The sequence below is a fragment of the Onychostoma macrolepis genome, chromosome 12 (assembly GCF_012432095.1).
Source record: "Onychostoma macrolepis isolate SWU-2019 chromosome 12, ASM1243209v1, whole genome shotgun sequence".
Lineage (NCBI taxonomy): Eukaryota > Metazoa > Chordata > Actinopteri > Cypriniformes > Cyprinidae > Onychostoma > Onychostoma macrolepis.
In genome coordinates, this window is record NC_081166.1 from 12,461,817 (window position 1) to 12,478,014 (window position 16,198).

The 16,198-nt window shown below is 37.4% G+C and overlaps 1 protein-coding gene across 2 annotated transcripts in view; it reads right to left on the bottom strand.

The window, feature by feature from the left end:
• spata20 (spermatogenesis associated 20) overlaps positions 1-16,198 on the bottom strand; it is a 52,247-nt gene that overhangs the window by 8,540 nt on the left and 27,509 nt on the right. The window contains exon 15 of one of the 2 annotated variants that reach the window (XM_058793634.1): positions 14,979-15,059. The exons of the other annotated variant lie outside the window; for it this stretch is intronic. Within the exon in view, the coding sequence (XP_058649617.1) occupies positions 14,979-15,059 (81 nt within the window). The remainder of the gene's footprint in view (positions 1-14,978; positions 15,060-16,198) is intronic. 2 annotated transcript variants of the gene reach the window in all.

A 16,198-nucleotide genomic window follows, 5' to 3' on the forward strand; every position in this document is an offset into this window, starting at 1 on the left:
ACATGAAATAAATAAAAATAAAATAAATGCATATGGAATGATGAAATATGTGGACAAGGCTTCACCTTACAACCACAATCAGCAAAGTTACACTCAAAAGATAAGGAAGCAATGTGACCGGGAGAAGCTTCTATTTCCAGCATGCCCACAACTCAAAGTGAGCAAAAAAGTGTGAAAAGGGCAACAACCTAAGCAGAGAACATTTTCTTCTTTTCTATTTCATCTGATCTACCGCATGGCATGACCTCTGCAGACTCTGCTCTTCTGGTCTGAGTGCCTGTGATCTTGTGGAGGATTTAATGATGTTAAGGGCTGACTATTCCTGCAAGGTTGATGCATAGGTCGGTCTACGCATACATCAAGATCAACTCGTGAGATGGTCAAAGCATCTCTGACCCTGACTCACAAGGTGTCCAGATCCCAAATGGGCAATACACAGGGCAAGCATAAATCAGACGGCACCATTTTTAAAAACGGCTAAGCTAGCTGAAAATGAAGAACGTTGGCTTGTGCGTCTAAAACCCATTTCCTATTAAAGCACTCAGTTCTCTCTTGGGTTGCTCATTAAAGCTTGTCAGGGAATCATCCGGTGGCAAAGAAACTCTAAAGTGACAATTTCCCATGAGGTGGAGTACCTGCGGAAATACTCTCATAAGGAGGATAAAAGACTTGCAAGGTATTTTAATTGTCTGACTGTAGGCTTAGGCTAAAAGTCTCTCTCTGAGGTTTTTCCAGGGTGATTTCAGGTAATCGTATCATTAAGTACTCAACTTAGTTTAGGAAAGTGAATGGAAATGGAAGTCTGTGGACAATAATATTATACAATTCCCTCCAGAAGGTGCATATTATCAAGTCTTTCACTAAGCATTTTAAGTTAAAAGGATTGATTTGGAAAGCAATATACTGTACAAAAAATGATTTTCCTCTATTCTTCTATGCTTTCGGAGGAAGTAACAGTACCAAATGAATTTGATTAATTACTTCTAAAAGCTTTTTGTGGACTTTTCACACCTGCTGCAGAGCATGTCAAAACAAAAAATGGCTTCTGAGGAAATGAGACAGACTAAAGTAAATAATTTCTTGTCATGATGTTGATTAACACAGACAAAGACCTTGTTTAATCTGAGTGCAGTTGATTTAAGGAAGATGGACAAAGACACAGCTAGACTATAACATCATATTCCCTCAGGGGCCATCTCTCTCATGGCCGGCCACAAGGTTACTTCATAGGCTCGTGTTGTCTAGTGTGTTAAATGCAGAGAGCTGGAGACATATGACCGCAGCTGACACGCTGAGCCACTACACTGCTCCGAGATCAGGACAAAAAACTACTGAACACAGCCTGTTAAATGTGCATTATGTGCAATAAGATTTTGAAATCAACCTTGAATTGTTCCCTTTGCTTAAATTTGGCACAAAACAACACATTTATTTTATTATAAATATAGTTCAAATCTATTAACATATTAACAGACATATCGCTCAAGACCTACTGATATAAAAATTATAATTACACTTTATTTGGAGTACTACTTGTGCACAATGCACATTTCTTAAAGGGGACATCAGATGCAAAATTCATTTTTACATGGTGTTTGAACCGAAATGTGTGTTGCCAGTGTGTGCACACAACCACCCTATAATGATAAAAATCCACCCAGTGCTTTTTTTAAATCCCCATAAACAATGAGCTCTTTCTCAGATCAAGCTGTTCACAGATTCTTGGCAGTGTGACATAGTTTTGGCAGGCCCCTCCCATGATTGTTGATTGACACTGGCGTTTTATCACAGACTCGCCCTGAGTGAGCTGTAAAGAGTCCGCCATTGTTTCGCCGCCGGAGCAACTGTTGACAAGAATGTCTCTAAGCAATTGAGGTGTTTTGTTGTTGGATGCAATAATGAACATAGCAGTTGTCACTTACTCCCAATTCCCAACCCCACCATCCCAACTGATCTACCTGGATGCATTTGTGTTCACGCGAATCATTCGTGATCCAGCTTCACCTACTGAGTATAAGTTTTTTTTTATGATTCTTTGCAAATCAGCTTTCCTAATAATGTGCTAGTTAGCAAGTACCGCGACGAATGCAGCTAAAGTTTACAGTCTCATGAGAACGGCTCGTCACCCCACAGAAGAGAGGGGCTCATTAGCATTTAAAGGGACATGCACTGAAACGGGTTGCTGTGTACAGAGCTGTTTTTGACTGGTAAAAAGGGTGTTGTTTTACACTACCATTGAGATATTTAAGAAAAAAAAAAAAAGCATGTTATAGACCAACTTGTGGAAAATGGGCATCTGATGTCCCCTTTAATATTGAGCCTAAAATGTGTTTTAATGTCTCTACTGATTATGACTGTATGATTTTATGATTTAACGGTCTTTAAATGCGAGATATTTACAGTGTACCTGAAGTATACTTGCGATAGTTCCACTTTAGCACAATCAAATATACTTAAGTATATCTTTAGTTGGACTTCAGCACACATAATTAGTTGATCCAATTCAGCAGACATTAAGTATACCAATTTAGTGTACTAAAAAGTACAATTGCATGGTATTTTTATTAAGCAGATAAATATGAAAATGTATTTGTAGTATACTTAGCATGAAATAAATGCATTTCAAGTACATTTTAGTGTATTTATTTTTCACTAGAGAAGTTTAGTTTATACATGAACAACATCAAATCATGCTTTAGCTCAAGGGTTTTTAATTGTTTAAATGCCCAGAACCCCAAAATATGGTGACCTCCTTGCAAAACATTTCACCAAATAAACAAATAATTAAATATAAATGGAAATAAATAAAACAACTGAATCTATCTATCTATCTATCTAATGTTAATGCTCTATGAGATATTACAATTTGGTTACAAGTAAATAACTGTCATTATATTGTATATTTATACATATATGAACAATTATCTTTTATTTCTTACCATTTTTAACTGTCAAAAGAACACAATTAATACAATTAATCTCATGACTTATGACTTTAGAAAGTAGAATGGAATGATATTAATAATAACAAATTCTCTAAATGCGTTTAATTTAGAAAACAAAATTATATAAATCAATAAAAAATGGCTTTTCTCATATAACATGCTAAACTACCGGGATATTGCTTTCAGGAAGTATTTCTAAACACAAAATCTGTGTGACAGACGTAACGGAAAGTATTGCTGAGTGTGCGTGGGTGTATTTTAGCATCTCCCCTGAAGAAGAAGATGCAGAGTTAGATTGTTCATTAGACATGAGTGATGATGATGATGTGTGACCTGACGTTGGGAATATAAGACAGGAGATTAGCTGACATTAATTATTATTATTAAGACAAGGCAAATCAGAGACTCTTCCAATCTCTTCCAGAAATTCAGAAATGTGACATTTTAAAACAATGTGCTGGTATGGCGTGTAACTGCTCCACAATGAAGTTTCCTAAGATCTACTATAATCCACCATTGTGTTGTTTCAGAGTTTCTAAGGTTTTTTGAAACCTTTGCTTTGTACTCATTCGTTCTCGCTGGATTGCCTCGGGACCTCTCTGGCTCTTGTGATGTCTCAGCGGCCTTGTTAGGGATTCAGGACCATTTGTCTCAGTAATCAGACGAAGTCTAGAACTCTTTACGGTGCAAAGGCCCATGCTCTACTGTACTCCCGAAATCCCATTTCAGATGAACACCAGAAATATTAGCACTTAAAAGGTTCCAGTCTCCCCTGTACTTAAATAAATAATTGTATGAAAACCACATCCCTGGATTACAGTTATAATTAAATGAACTTTTAAACTGTTGGGCAACAGTACAACTGAACAGAGTTAATATATGCTTATGCATTTGGATGGACTAAATTGATCTCAGAACAGACTTTCTATGAGCACGAGGAAATCATATGACTGAAGTGAGCAGCTGGTTGCCATCATCAGGGATATGGAGTGGCTGTTCTAATGCCTCGTATTCTACTGTAACAAGCCCCATGAGGATCTGCAGCCTTACCGTACCACATTTATAATCAACACGGGTTTTAGCCCAATTAAAGTATGGATAAATTTATTCCAATGATTTTAATCATGCCTGCAGATCGCAACGGGTGGGATTAATTGATTTCGAAAAGTGTGCTGAATTCAAGTGTCCCTCTAGCAAATTTGAATTAAATAAGTAAGAACAGATGAGACTGCAAAAGCAGGAGAATCTTATACAGCGCATTCCCCACAATTAAACTCTGCGCCTCAAAATGAAGGAACAGATGATACAATAATTGGATTTAAATTAAAAAGGATTTTCTAGTCTGGTTGGCTAATGTATCATGAAAAATGCACTTTCGGCATGGTCCTCGCAACGCACTCTCGAGCTTCTCTAGGTCTGTCTTCATAAACCTTTAATATACTTTGCACCAAATGCTCAATAAGGTTGAATGCCATTATCACATCAAAGGCATGGTGATCAGGGGACACCCAATATGTACAGTGGAATGGGAATAATTCAATTAGTTGCATTTCTCAGATCACTGCAGGGCCGCACATGTGCATCAGCTGATTCAGTTTGCATAAACTAGCATCCACCATTTTAAATATTAGAGTTAATTTTTAAATTTAAAAAAAATTAAGAATGCCATTTAAATTTCAACGCAATTCCTGAATTTAAATTGAGGTAGCAAACTGTATGAATACTTGCAATTTGTACTTATTAATTATAATTGCGTGAAAGAATGAAGGATAGAATGATACAACGATGGATGGATGGATGGATGGATGGATGGATGGATGGATGGATGGATGGATGGATGGATGGATGGATGGATGGATGGATGGATGGATGGATGGATGGATGGATGGATGGATGGATGGATGGATGGATGGATGGATGGATGGATGGATGGATGGATGGATGGATGGATGGATGGATGGATGGATGGATGGATGGATGGATGGATGGATGGATGGATGGATGGATGGATGGATGGATGGATGGATGGATGGATGGATGGATGGATGGATGGATGGATGGATGGATAAGGTTAGAACAATAGAACAACATAACAACAGAACGATAGATAGAACGATAGAACGATAGATAGATAGATAGATAGATAGATAGACAAATTTGATGGAGTAAATGATAAAGCAAAGGTTAGAACGATAGAACTTTAGAAAGATAGATAGAACAATAGAGCGACAGAGCGAGCGAGCGAGCGAGCGAGCGAGCGATAGATAGATAGATAGATAGATAGATAGATAGATAGATAGATAGATAGATAGATAGATAGATAGATTTGATGGATGAAGTAAATGATAAAGCAAAGGTTAGAACGATAAAACTTTAGAAAGATAGATAGAACAATAGAACGATGGATGGATGGAGTAAATGATAAAGCAAAGGTTAGAACGATAGCACTTTAGAAAGATAGATAGAACAATAGAACAACAGAACGATAAGACAGATCAGATAGATAGATAGATAGATAGATAGATAGATAGATAGATAGATAGATAGATTTGATGGATGATGGATGGATGAAGTAAATGATAAAGCAAAGGTAAGAACGATAGAACGATAGATGGATGGATGGACAAATTTGATGGATGGATGGATGGATGGATGGAGTGAACGATAAAGCGATTGTTGGAATGATTTATAGATAGACTGATCAGATGATCAAATGATAGAACAATAGAATGACAGAAGAATAGATAGAATGATCGAATGATAACGATAGATAGATGGATGGATGAATGTACGGATGAACGGATTTTCAGTGAAGCTAAACAAACAGGTTTGATAATAGAAGGAGTGCTTACTATAAAGTGCACACAAAAGGCAGCCTCTTACAGCAGACAGGCGACGCAGACAGTGCAACTTTAAATGATAATACTGTTTTGATAACCCTTGGTGAGTTCAGGTTAAATCTATCATAGCTATATCTACACAAACATGCAAGGTGAGCCAGTGTCACACGGACACTCTTGGTGAAGAGTGAGAAACGGAGCTCAACGCCGCTCAAAACGCTCTCTCAATGTACAAGCAGGAAATCTCATCAGCTCCACAGTCTCCAGGCCTCAGATTCAATTTCACATATTTCACACAGGAAACCAGATTGTGCCTTTAATATTTGGAAGTAATATGTATGTATGTGTGTGTGTGTGTGTGTGTGTGTGTGTGTGTGTGTGTGTGTTTGAGGAACACTGATGCATGATCTTTCAATTGCCAGGATTTATATGACTATAATGAGTAAGAGCAAGCTCTGTTTTTCTTTGTTTATAAAGAATACCCAATGCCATGGAGACAAAGCGCTGGTTCTGGCTGATTCAGTGACTTAAGATGATGGCTCTCATTACGTTTAATTCATGTCCTGACTCTGCAGGTGAGAACCATTTATCCCTCTCTAATTACGTGTCTCTCTTGTTACAAATGAAAAACACAGATTAGGAAAAGAGAGAGAGAAATGTAGCTTAACCTTTCCATGTAACTGAAAGCAGACATGTCAGCCCACCATACATGAAAGCATCCTCTCTCTGTTCATATCAGTGTAAGAATTTTCTTGACACAATTCAAAAAAAGTAAAATTTCAGTCATACTAAAGCAATAATCGATCTTTTTGTAAACTCTTTAGTCTAACTACAACCACATCAGTCTGATTTTTGCAAGTTGAACCAACACATCTACACTACCGCCCAAAAGTGTGAAGTCAGTAAGATATGTTTGTTTTTGAAAGAAGTCTCTTATGCTCACCGAGACTTTATTTAATCAAAAAATAAAAACAAACAGTAATATTGTGAAATATGATGCTTTCTATTTTAATATATTTTACAATGTATCCATTACTCCAATGTTACTGTACATGATCCTTCAGAAATCATTCTAATATGAACATTTCTTATTACTATCAATGTTGAAAACAGGATTCCTTGAATAGAAAGTTCAAAAGAACAGCATATATTATAAATAGAAATCTTGCGAAACATTACAAATGCCTTCACTGTCACTTTTGATCAATTCAATGCAGCCTTGCTGAATAAGAGTATGAATTTCTATCAAAAAATTAAATAAACAAATTTATTTCATTTACTGACCCCAAATTTTTGAACATATAGATAAAGTGATTGTATCTCTGCTTCAACTATCATGTACTGTATGCACATTAATTGGACTGCAACTGGCCTAAGTGTTGTGTTTCGAGAACCAAATGTGGTTTAAACGAAAAAATGAGGTTTCCATATGGTCTTGCTGTTGAGAAGCTAGATGGCTAATAATAGCTGACTACTTTTGTTTGGTCTTGCATGCGAATATGCCGCAAAAGATTAATATTACGCAATGATTCAACTATGCAAAATCCTGCTGTGGGTCAATTACAAATGTCTGCTCATGTACTGACTGCATGAACCAGCACCAACATAAACCGTCTTGAACCATGCTATGACATGCTAAAGCAGTAGTTTATTCATTTGTCTAAGAATACTGATACTCCAGGGATTTGAAGCAGGGATGATGATTTGACTGCTGGTTCAACTCAATAACACAGAGTCATCTATTTTTCAGTACGCCCTTCCGACTTTGCAATCAACGGCCTGATGCAGGCGGATCTTTCGATCATGTCCAAGTCAATTAAACAAACAATTCAGACCAGGGTCCATCTGAGGCTTAGTCACAGCCAGGCAATGAGAAGTGTGAGTGTGTGTGAGTGTGTGTGTGTGTGTGTGAGAGCAGTTCCTTTATCAGTCCCTGACCAGATGAAATTCTGTGCTGTTTTTTTTTTTGGCTTCACTAACACTAACTCATTACTTGCAGCCTCTTCTGGTTGTCGTCTTGCTGTGCCTAGGCAACAAAGCCAAGTTTTTCTCTCCTTGCATCAAATCCAAGAGATATGTGAGCACTGTTTAACATGTGAATTGAACACATGAGCACATACGACTGAATTTAGATTAAAAATGAAAACGGGACTGGGCTGCTGAGTTTCCAGGGACTGTACAATTTATGCTTTTAGCAGACGCTCTTGCTCCAAAATTACAAAATGATTGTACTCAGGAACTGCATTTGAAGGTATAGTAAAAGACAGGGAGCTCTAAGAGGCCTTCAGTGCCGTGTTTCTTTCCTTGTGTATGTCATTATGATGGATTTATTTGAGCTCAAATGTTCCGGGAAAGAATGAGTGAGACTCCATTCACTTAGTTGGCCAAGGCGATTCACCTGTCCAGATGTTTACTTCAATTCTAAGAGATTTTATATCACTGAATGACGCATTTAAAAAAGACACACCCAATGTAACAGATATATAGTTCACCCAAAAATGAAAATGCAGGCATTATTACCTTACTATCATTTCGTTTAGTATCCAAATGGCTTTCTTTCTTTTGCAGGACATACTTCATGAGGTGAATATTTGAAGAATATCTTGGCCACTTTTGCAATATAATGGAAGTGAGTGAGGACTGAGACTATAATGTACTCATAAAAGCACTCCATATGACTTACGCAATATATTCCAAGTCCTCTGAAGCCATACAATAGCTGTGTGTGACGAACAGGCTGAAATTTAAGTCATTATTCACTACAGATCACTAAACCATTGGGTTGAACTCAGGAAATGAACACATTTACTATCGTTAACAGAACAGCCATCTCAAAATTCTTTAAAAATATCACTTTTGTACCCCACAGAAAAAAAAATTAAATCTTTTATATGTGGTTGATACGACATGAATTTGAGCAAATAAATGTTCGTTATTGGGTGAACTATGCTTTTAAATTCCCATAAAGTAACAGTTAATGTGCTTTATTGTGACCAGACTGGCAGAGATGGATTTGCACAAATCATTGACGGAAGCAGGATTTCTCTGCATCAGGGGACACACACTCACACACTCCAGTATCTCCGAAACACAGAAAGAAAACCATGCTCTATATTGTGCATATGGCAAGAAGGGATCATAAATAAACCAGCTAAATATTACATCTGGCCAGGAACAAGAGACATTACATTTCCCAAATTTATTAGGCTACTATGAATAAAACCAAAAAGACCAAAATATACATATTTCAGATATGAAACAGCTTAGAACAACATTCATAATGCAGTTAACTTCTATAAAGTGACATTTCTGAAATGGGAAATATACAAATATACATAACGTAGAACAGGACCTGATTTTTCAATCTGGATTTGACTGAATTGGTTTAATATTAATATTTTCATACTGCTCATTTTCCCTACCTACACAGATTTGATTATGTCAGCAGAAAATTTGTTTTAGAAGCAAAGAAAGTTATTAAATCCCTACGAAAGATTATGAAAACCTAAAAACATGCACAATAAGAGGATATTAAAGTGAATAAATCTTTAAATTAAGTCTTCAAATAAAATACAAACAAAAACAAACCTCTAGGTCATGGAGCCGACTAAATGAATGAATGCGACGTGACCTTATATTTCTCACTCACAGAGTCGCTATCATTAAGATTACATAAGTGAAGGTATAATGAGAAAGAAGATGAATGTGCCAAAGCCTTTGCCCCACCAGGGAGGAACAATGTTAATAAATGATGCACCATAAGGAGATCAAACTCAGCCTTTGACACAAGATGTGACGTTCAGAGTTCACTGATGGAGTGTAAGGTCACATGCTTACATCCTCCCAACACCATTCTACAGAGCCACCTACTGTAACAACAGAAATAGAAAGAAACGGGATGGCCCCAGCCTATTTTCCATTCACAACCCATCTCATCCATTTAGTTTAAAAACTAACTCATTATTCCAGCCTTAAGGAAAGGGAGGGTTACCTCTCTAGAGGTTTTCACATACAATAAAAGATGTTAGACTACCATGATAAATGGCAAAAGGTTAGACCCCGGTGTGTATTCTGTTGTGCTTGCTATTGGTATTTCACACTTAAAACCTGTAAGGCCAGGTGCGCCGAGCATGTGTGTGTTTGCTCTTTCTGTCGTCGTGTGAGAGAAGAGAGCAGTCACAGAAGCGCTGGTGAAAAGGGCAGGAAGAGTGCAAATGCTATCCTGAGCTATGACCTTTAGCCAAAGAAAAAAAATCCCCACAAAGCCAAGCCTAAGGCTAACGTCTACAGAAAACTCTTAACTATTTACTAATTATTCCGAAATTTAAAATGTGGTGTGGGGGGTAGCCATTGCCCCAACCTAGTGTGTGCATCAGCATGCATAGGTTAAAAGTCTGACAACTTGACCTTTCGCTGGAGATTGCTTTAGTGAACTCATTAGCATGACTGTGCTCCAATGCACATGGCATTCTGTGTAAACCAATGAACGTGTCACGTACGAGAAAAAGAAAAGAAAAGAAAAAAAAAAAAAAAAAGTCTACGTACAGTACAGGGACACTGAAATCTGAAAAAAAGGTCAAATGTTAAATCAGCTAGTGTTGCTCCAAATTAATCTATTATATATATGTCTACTGTGACAGATTAAAAAAGACCTTCATTTCAGTTTTTGGATACAAGAAATTAAAGCTAAGATTAAATAAATATACATATGATTTTAAAAATGCTGTTCTTCAATGTGGATTTTTTTTTTAATTAAAATTCCTTAAAATGTAATAATTCGTGAAATAAACAAACCATTTCTATATTTACTGTGTAAAAACATAAATTTCCACCACAGTTAACACATTTGCCACTAATAAAGTTACCAAGGAGAAAACATTAAAAAAAGCATGTAATTACGCAGAAAATGTGTATTATGCATTAGTTTTGATCAGGCTGTAATTTGTCAAAACAATTTTGTAATTATTCAACTGTAAGTATTTATTATACATAAATGCCATGGAGCCTTACCAAGACCAAAAATGTGTGAGATATCATGTTTATCAGAGAATGCTATTAGGCACAATACATGATTTGAGACGCTGGTGAAAATTACAATGTAGTGAAAATATTCATGATTTCAGCAAATAAACTGGTAAGACTGTGTAATTTGTGTTTTAATGTTTTGTTTCTGAACGAATAAAAGGGTTTATTCAATTTCACAGCTATGTTTTTTTTCTTTTATTATAACTGTATACAATTTATTATTTTACTTTGTTTTCAAGGTTAATAGAAAATATATTCAAAAACATTTTCTGCTGCTATTAGTTTTCATATCAGTGCTATTTTAGTATCACTGAGGTACTATTATAGTTTTTATTAATATTTTGATTCAATTTTCACATTTTCTGTTTTTGTGATTTTTAGTATTTTTAAACATTTTTAGGGCTGCAAAACGATTAATCGTTATTAATAGCATTAAAAATAAAAGTTTATGTTTACATACTACAGTATATGTATGTGCATTGTGTATTTATTATGCATATATAAATACATACATATGTATATATTTGTAAAAAATATTTGTATGTATATACAGTGAGGAAAATAATATTTGAACACCCTGCTATTTTGCAAGTTCTCCCACTTAGAAATCATGGAGGGGTCTGAATTGTCATCGTAGGTGCATGTCCACTGTGAGAGACATAATCTAAAAAAAAAAAATCCAGAAATCACTATGTATGATTTTTTAACTATTTATTTGCATGATACAGCTGCAAATAAGTATTTGAACACCTGTCTATCAGCTAGAATTCTGACCCTCAAAGACCTGTTAGTCTGCCTTTAAAATGTCCACCTCCACTCCATTTATTATCCTAAATTAGATGCACCTGTTTGAGGTCGTTAGCTGCATAAAGACACCTGTCCACCCCATACAATCAGTAAGAATCCAACTACTAACATGGCCAAGACCAAAGAGCTGTCCAAAGACACTAGAGACAAAATTGTACACCTCCACAAGGCTGGAAAGGGCTACGGGAAATTGCCAAGCAGCTTGGTGAAAAAGGTCCACTGTTGGAGCAATCATTAGAAAATGGAAGAAGCTAAACATGACTGTCAATCTCCCTCGGACTGGGGCTCCATGCAAGATCTCACCTCGTGGGGTCTCAATGATCCTAAGAAAGGTGAGAAATCAGCCCAGAACTACACGGGAGGAGCTGGTCAATGACCTGAAAAGAGCTGGGACCACCGTTTCCAAGGTTACTGTTGGTAATACACTAAGACGTCATGGTTTGAAATCATGCATGGCACGGAAGGTTCCCCTGCTTAAACCAGCACATGTCCAGGCCCGACTTAAGTTTGCCAATGACCATTTGGATGATCCAGAGGAGTCATGGGAGAAAGTCATGTGGTCAGATGAGACCAAAATAGAACTTTTGGTCATAATTCCACTAAACGTGTTTGGAGGAAGAAGAATGATGAGTACCATCCCAAGAACACCATCCCTACTGTGAAGCATGGGGTGGTAGCATCATGCTTTGGGGTGTTTTTCTGCACATGGGACAGGGCGACTGCACTGTATTAAGGAGAGGATGACCGGGGCCATGTATTGCGAGATTTTGGGGAACAACCTCCTTCCCTCAGTTAGAGCATTGAAGATGGGTCGAGGCTGGGTCTTCCAACATGACAATGACCAAGCACACAGCCAGGATAACCAAGGAGTGGCTCTGTAAGAAGCATATCAAGGTTCTGGCGTGGCCTAGCCTGTCTCCAGACCTAAACCCAATAGAGAATCTTTGAGGGAGCTCAAACTCCGTGTTTCTCAGCGACAGGCCAGAAACCTGACTGATCTAGAGAAGATCTGTGTGGAGGAGTGGGCCAAAATCCCTCCTGCAGTGTGTGCAAACCTGGTGAAAAACTACAGGAAACGCTTTGACCTCTGTAATTGCAAACAAAGGCTACTGTACCAAATATTAACATTGATTTTCTCAGGTGTTCAAATACTTATTTGCAGCTGTATCATACAAATAAATAGTTAAAAATCATACATTGTGATTTCTGGATTTTTTTTTAGATTATGTCTCTCACAGTGGACATGCACCTACGATGACAATTTCAGACCCTCCATGATTTCTAAGTGGGAGAACTTGCAAAATAGCAGGGTGTTCAAATACTTATTTTCCTCACTGTGTATATATATATATATATAATTGTATATAATTTATATTATACATATAAATATTTTATATATAAATCTAACATATTTTTCCTTATTATATACACATGTACAGTATCTCACAAAAGTGAGTACACCCCTCACATTTCAGCAAAAATGTTAGTATATCCTCTCAAGGGACAATACTACACAAATGAAACTTGGATATATTTTAGAGTAGTCAATGTGCAGCTTGTATAGAAGTACAAATTTACTGTCCTCTAAATATAACTCAACACATAGCCATTATTGTCCAAATAACTGGCAACAAAAATGAGTACACCCTAAGTGAACATGTCAAAACTGTGTCCCAAGTGTCAATATTTTGTAGGGGCACCATTGTTATCTAGCACTGCCTTAATCCTCCTGGGGTTGTTGCTGGCATCCTCTTCCACTCCTCTATAATGACATCACAGAGCTGCTGGATGTTAGACACATGGTGCTTCTCCACCTTCTGCTTGAGGATGATGCCCCACAGGTGTTCAATAGGGTTCAGGTCTGGAGACATACTTGGCCACTCCATCACCTTCAGCTTCAGCTTCATCAGCAAGGCAGTTGTCATCTTGGCGGTGTGTTTGGGGTTGTTATTATGTTGGAAAGCTGCCGTTTGGCCCAGTTTCTGAAGGGAGAGGTTCATGTTCTGCTTCAGTATGTCTCAGTACATGTTGGAATCCATGCTTCCCTCAATGAACCACAGCTCCTCAGTACCAGCAGCACTCATGCAGCACCAGACCATGATGCTACCACCACCATGCTTGACTGTAGGCAAGACACAATTTTCTTGGTACTCCTCACCAGGGCATCGCCACACATGCTGGACACCAGCTGAGCCAAACAAGTTTACCTTAGACTCATCAGACCACAGGACATGGTTCCAGTAATTCATGCTCTTGGACAGGTTGTCTTCAGCAAACTGTTTGCAGGCTTTCTTGTGAGCCAGCCTCAGAAGAGGCTTCCTTCTGGGACGACTGCCATGCAAACTGACTTGTTGCAGTGTGCGTATGGTCTGAGCACTGACAAGCTGACCTTTCACTTCTGCTACCTCTAAAGCAATGCTGGCAGCACTCATGCGTCTGTTTTTTGAAGCCAGCTTCTGCACCTGACGCACAGCACGAGGACCTAACTTCTTTGATCAACTCTTGCGAGTCCTGTTCAAAGGGGAACCCCTCTTGGAAAACCTCTGTATGCCACTGGCCACTGTACTGTAACTCAGTTCCAGGGTGTTACCGAACTTCTTATAGTCTAGGCCATCTTTGTGGAGAGCAACAATTCTAATTCTCAAATCCTCAGAGAGTTGTTTGCCATGAGGTGCCATGTTGAACATTAGAGCAACTGCTATATATATATATAAAAATATATATGGTCCTGTCAAGCAGACAAAAACATGAACATGATTGCATGGTTAAACGACGTATAGCTGTTTTCACGCAGGGTGTACTCACTTTTGTTGCCAGCTTTTTTGACAATAATGGCTGTATGTTGAGTTATTTTCGGAGCACAGTGAATCTTTACTGCTATACAAGTTGCACATTGACAAGTTTCATTTCTATAGTATTTTCCCTTGAAAAGATTGCCAAAATGTGAGGGATGTACTCACTTTTGTGAGATACTGTATGTGTGTGTATTTATATTTACATAACAAATATACACAGTACACACACACACAGTATGTAAACATAAACTTTTATTTTGAATGCGATTAATCGTTTTGCAGCCCTAAATTGTTTTTTGTTTATGTTAGTTTTAGTTAATTTAGTACATCAAGTTAAACTAATTAAAATGAGAATTGTTGGTAATGGCAACTATCTGTTTCAGTTACTGTTATTTTATTTCAAGTAACTTTTTTTATGGTTTTTGTTTCAGTTTTAGTTTTAGCTAACTATAATAACCCAGCCTCATACAGTATTTTACAGTTGAAATGGACTGATTGAAACACCCAATTAGAGTGACCTTAACAGTCCTAACAATGCTCTTCCGCAGAGAGTAAAGTACACTTACTTTATGGGGCAGAAATAGGGAGTTGACACAGGAAATCAAATTTGCAGTGTCCTCAGCATCAGGCTGGCCACAAACAACAATCTACAAGAAAAATAAAAGACAGAACAGAGCAACAAACTTGTGAGCAAAAAAAGCTGTATGAACCACCAAATGAACAAATGCGAAAAGAATGACACAGAAGAAGAAAGGGTCAGGACTGCGCGTATAGTGCTGTAATGAGGTGGGCAGGTGTGATGTGGAGCAGGCTGCCCTTAGCAGGACCTCCAGCTTGTTATTCCTCCTACTCTGATGACTTCTCCGCCGCTGGTGAGCTCTCATGGCCATGACACATGTTCACAGCTCATACAATTGTCCGGGAGCAGGAGGAAACTTTGGAAAAATGGCCTGACAGGGAAAACTTTTCTCCAGCAGCATCATTCTAGTTGATATGTGACAGATCCAAACGCTAATGGTCCTCATATTGAGGACTGATGAGCTGGCTATCAATCCTATTGTATGTACCAGAAGCAGTAAGGGTCATACTGATATCCCAAAAAAGCTTAGGAATCATGGATCAGACATACAGGTACCTTTCAAAAGTTTGGGGTCAGTAAGATTCTTTCTTTCTTTTAAGCAATACTTTTACTTTTCCACAATAATATTATACAGCACAGCTGTTTTCAACATTGATAGTAATACGAAATGTTACTTAAGTAACAAATCAGTATATTAAAATCATTTCTGAAGGATCATGTGACACTAAAGACTGGAGTAATGGTTGCTGAAAATTCAGCTTTGCCATCACAGGAATAAAATACATAATAAAAATATGATAAAATAGTTAACTGTTATTTTAAATTGTAATATTTCACAATATTACTAATAATTTAATGTATTTGTAATCAAATAAATCACATAAAACACTTCTTTCAAAAACTTTAAACTGACCCCAAACGTTTGAACTATAGTACATGTATACAGTGCAGACACAATTTTTCATATCTGAGCTCCTAAAATTACACAACATTTGTTTATTACAGCATTAAACATGGATGGAAATATCAATGAATACAAAAACCATCCAATGACCAGATGAAACCAAAATGTGATGCAAGGTACTTATTTCCAATTATATGACATAAGAACATATGGCAAGTCTGTGAAAAAATCGTTCAGCGTGGCAAACACACTCAATCTACTCAGCCTTTCCTCAAGGCTGATGCATTCAGAAGTGACAGTCC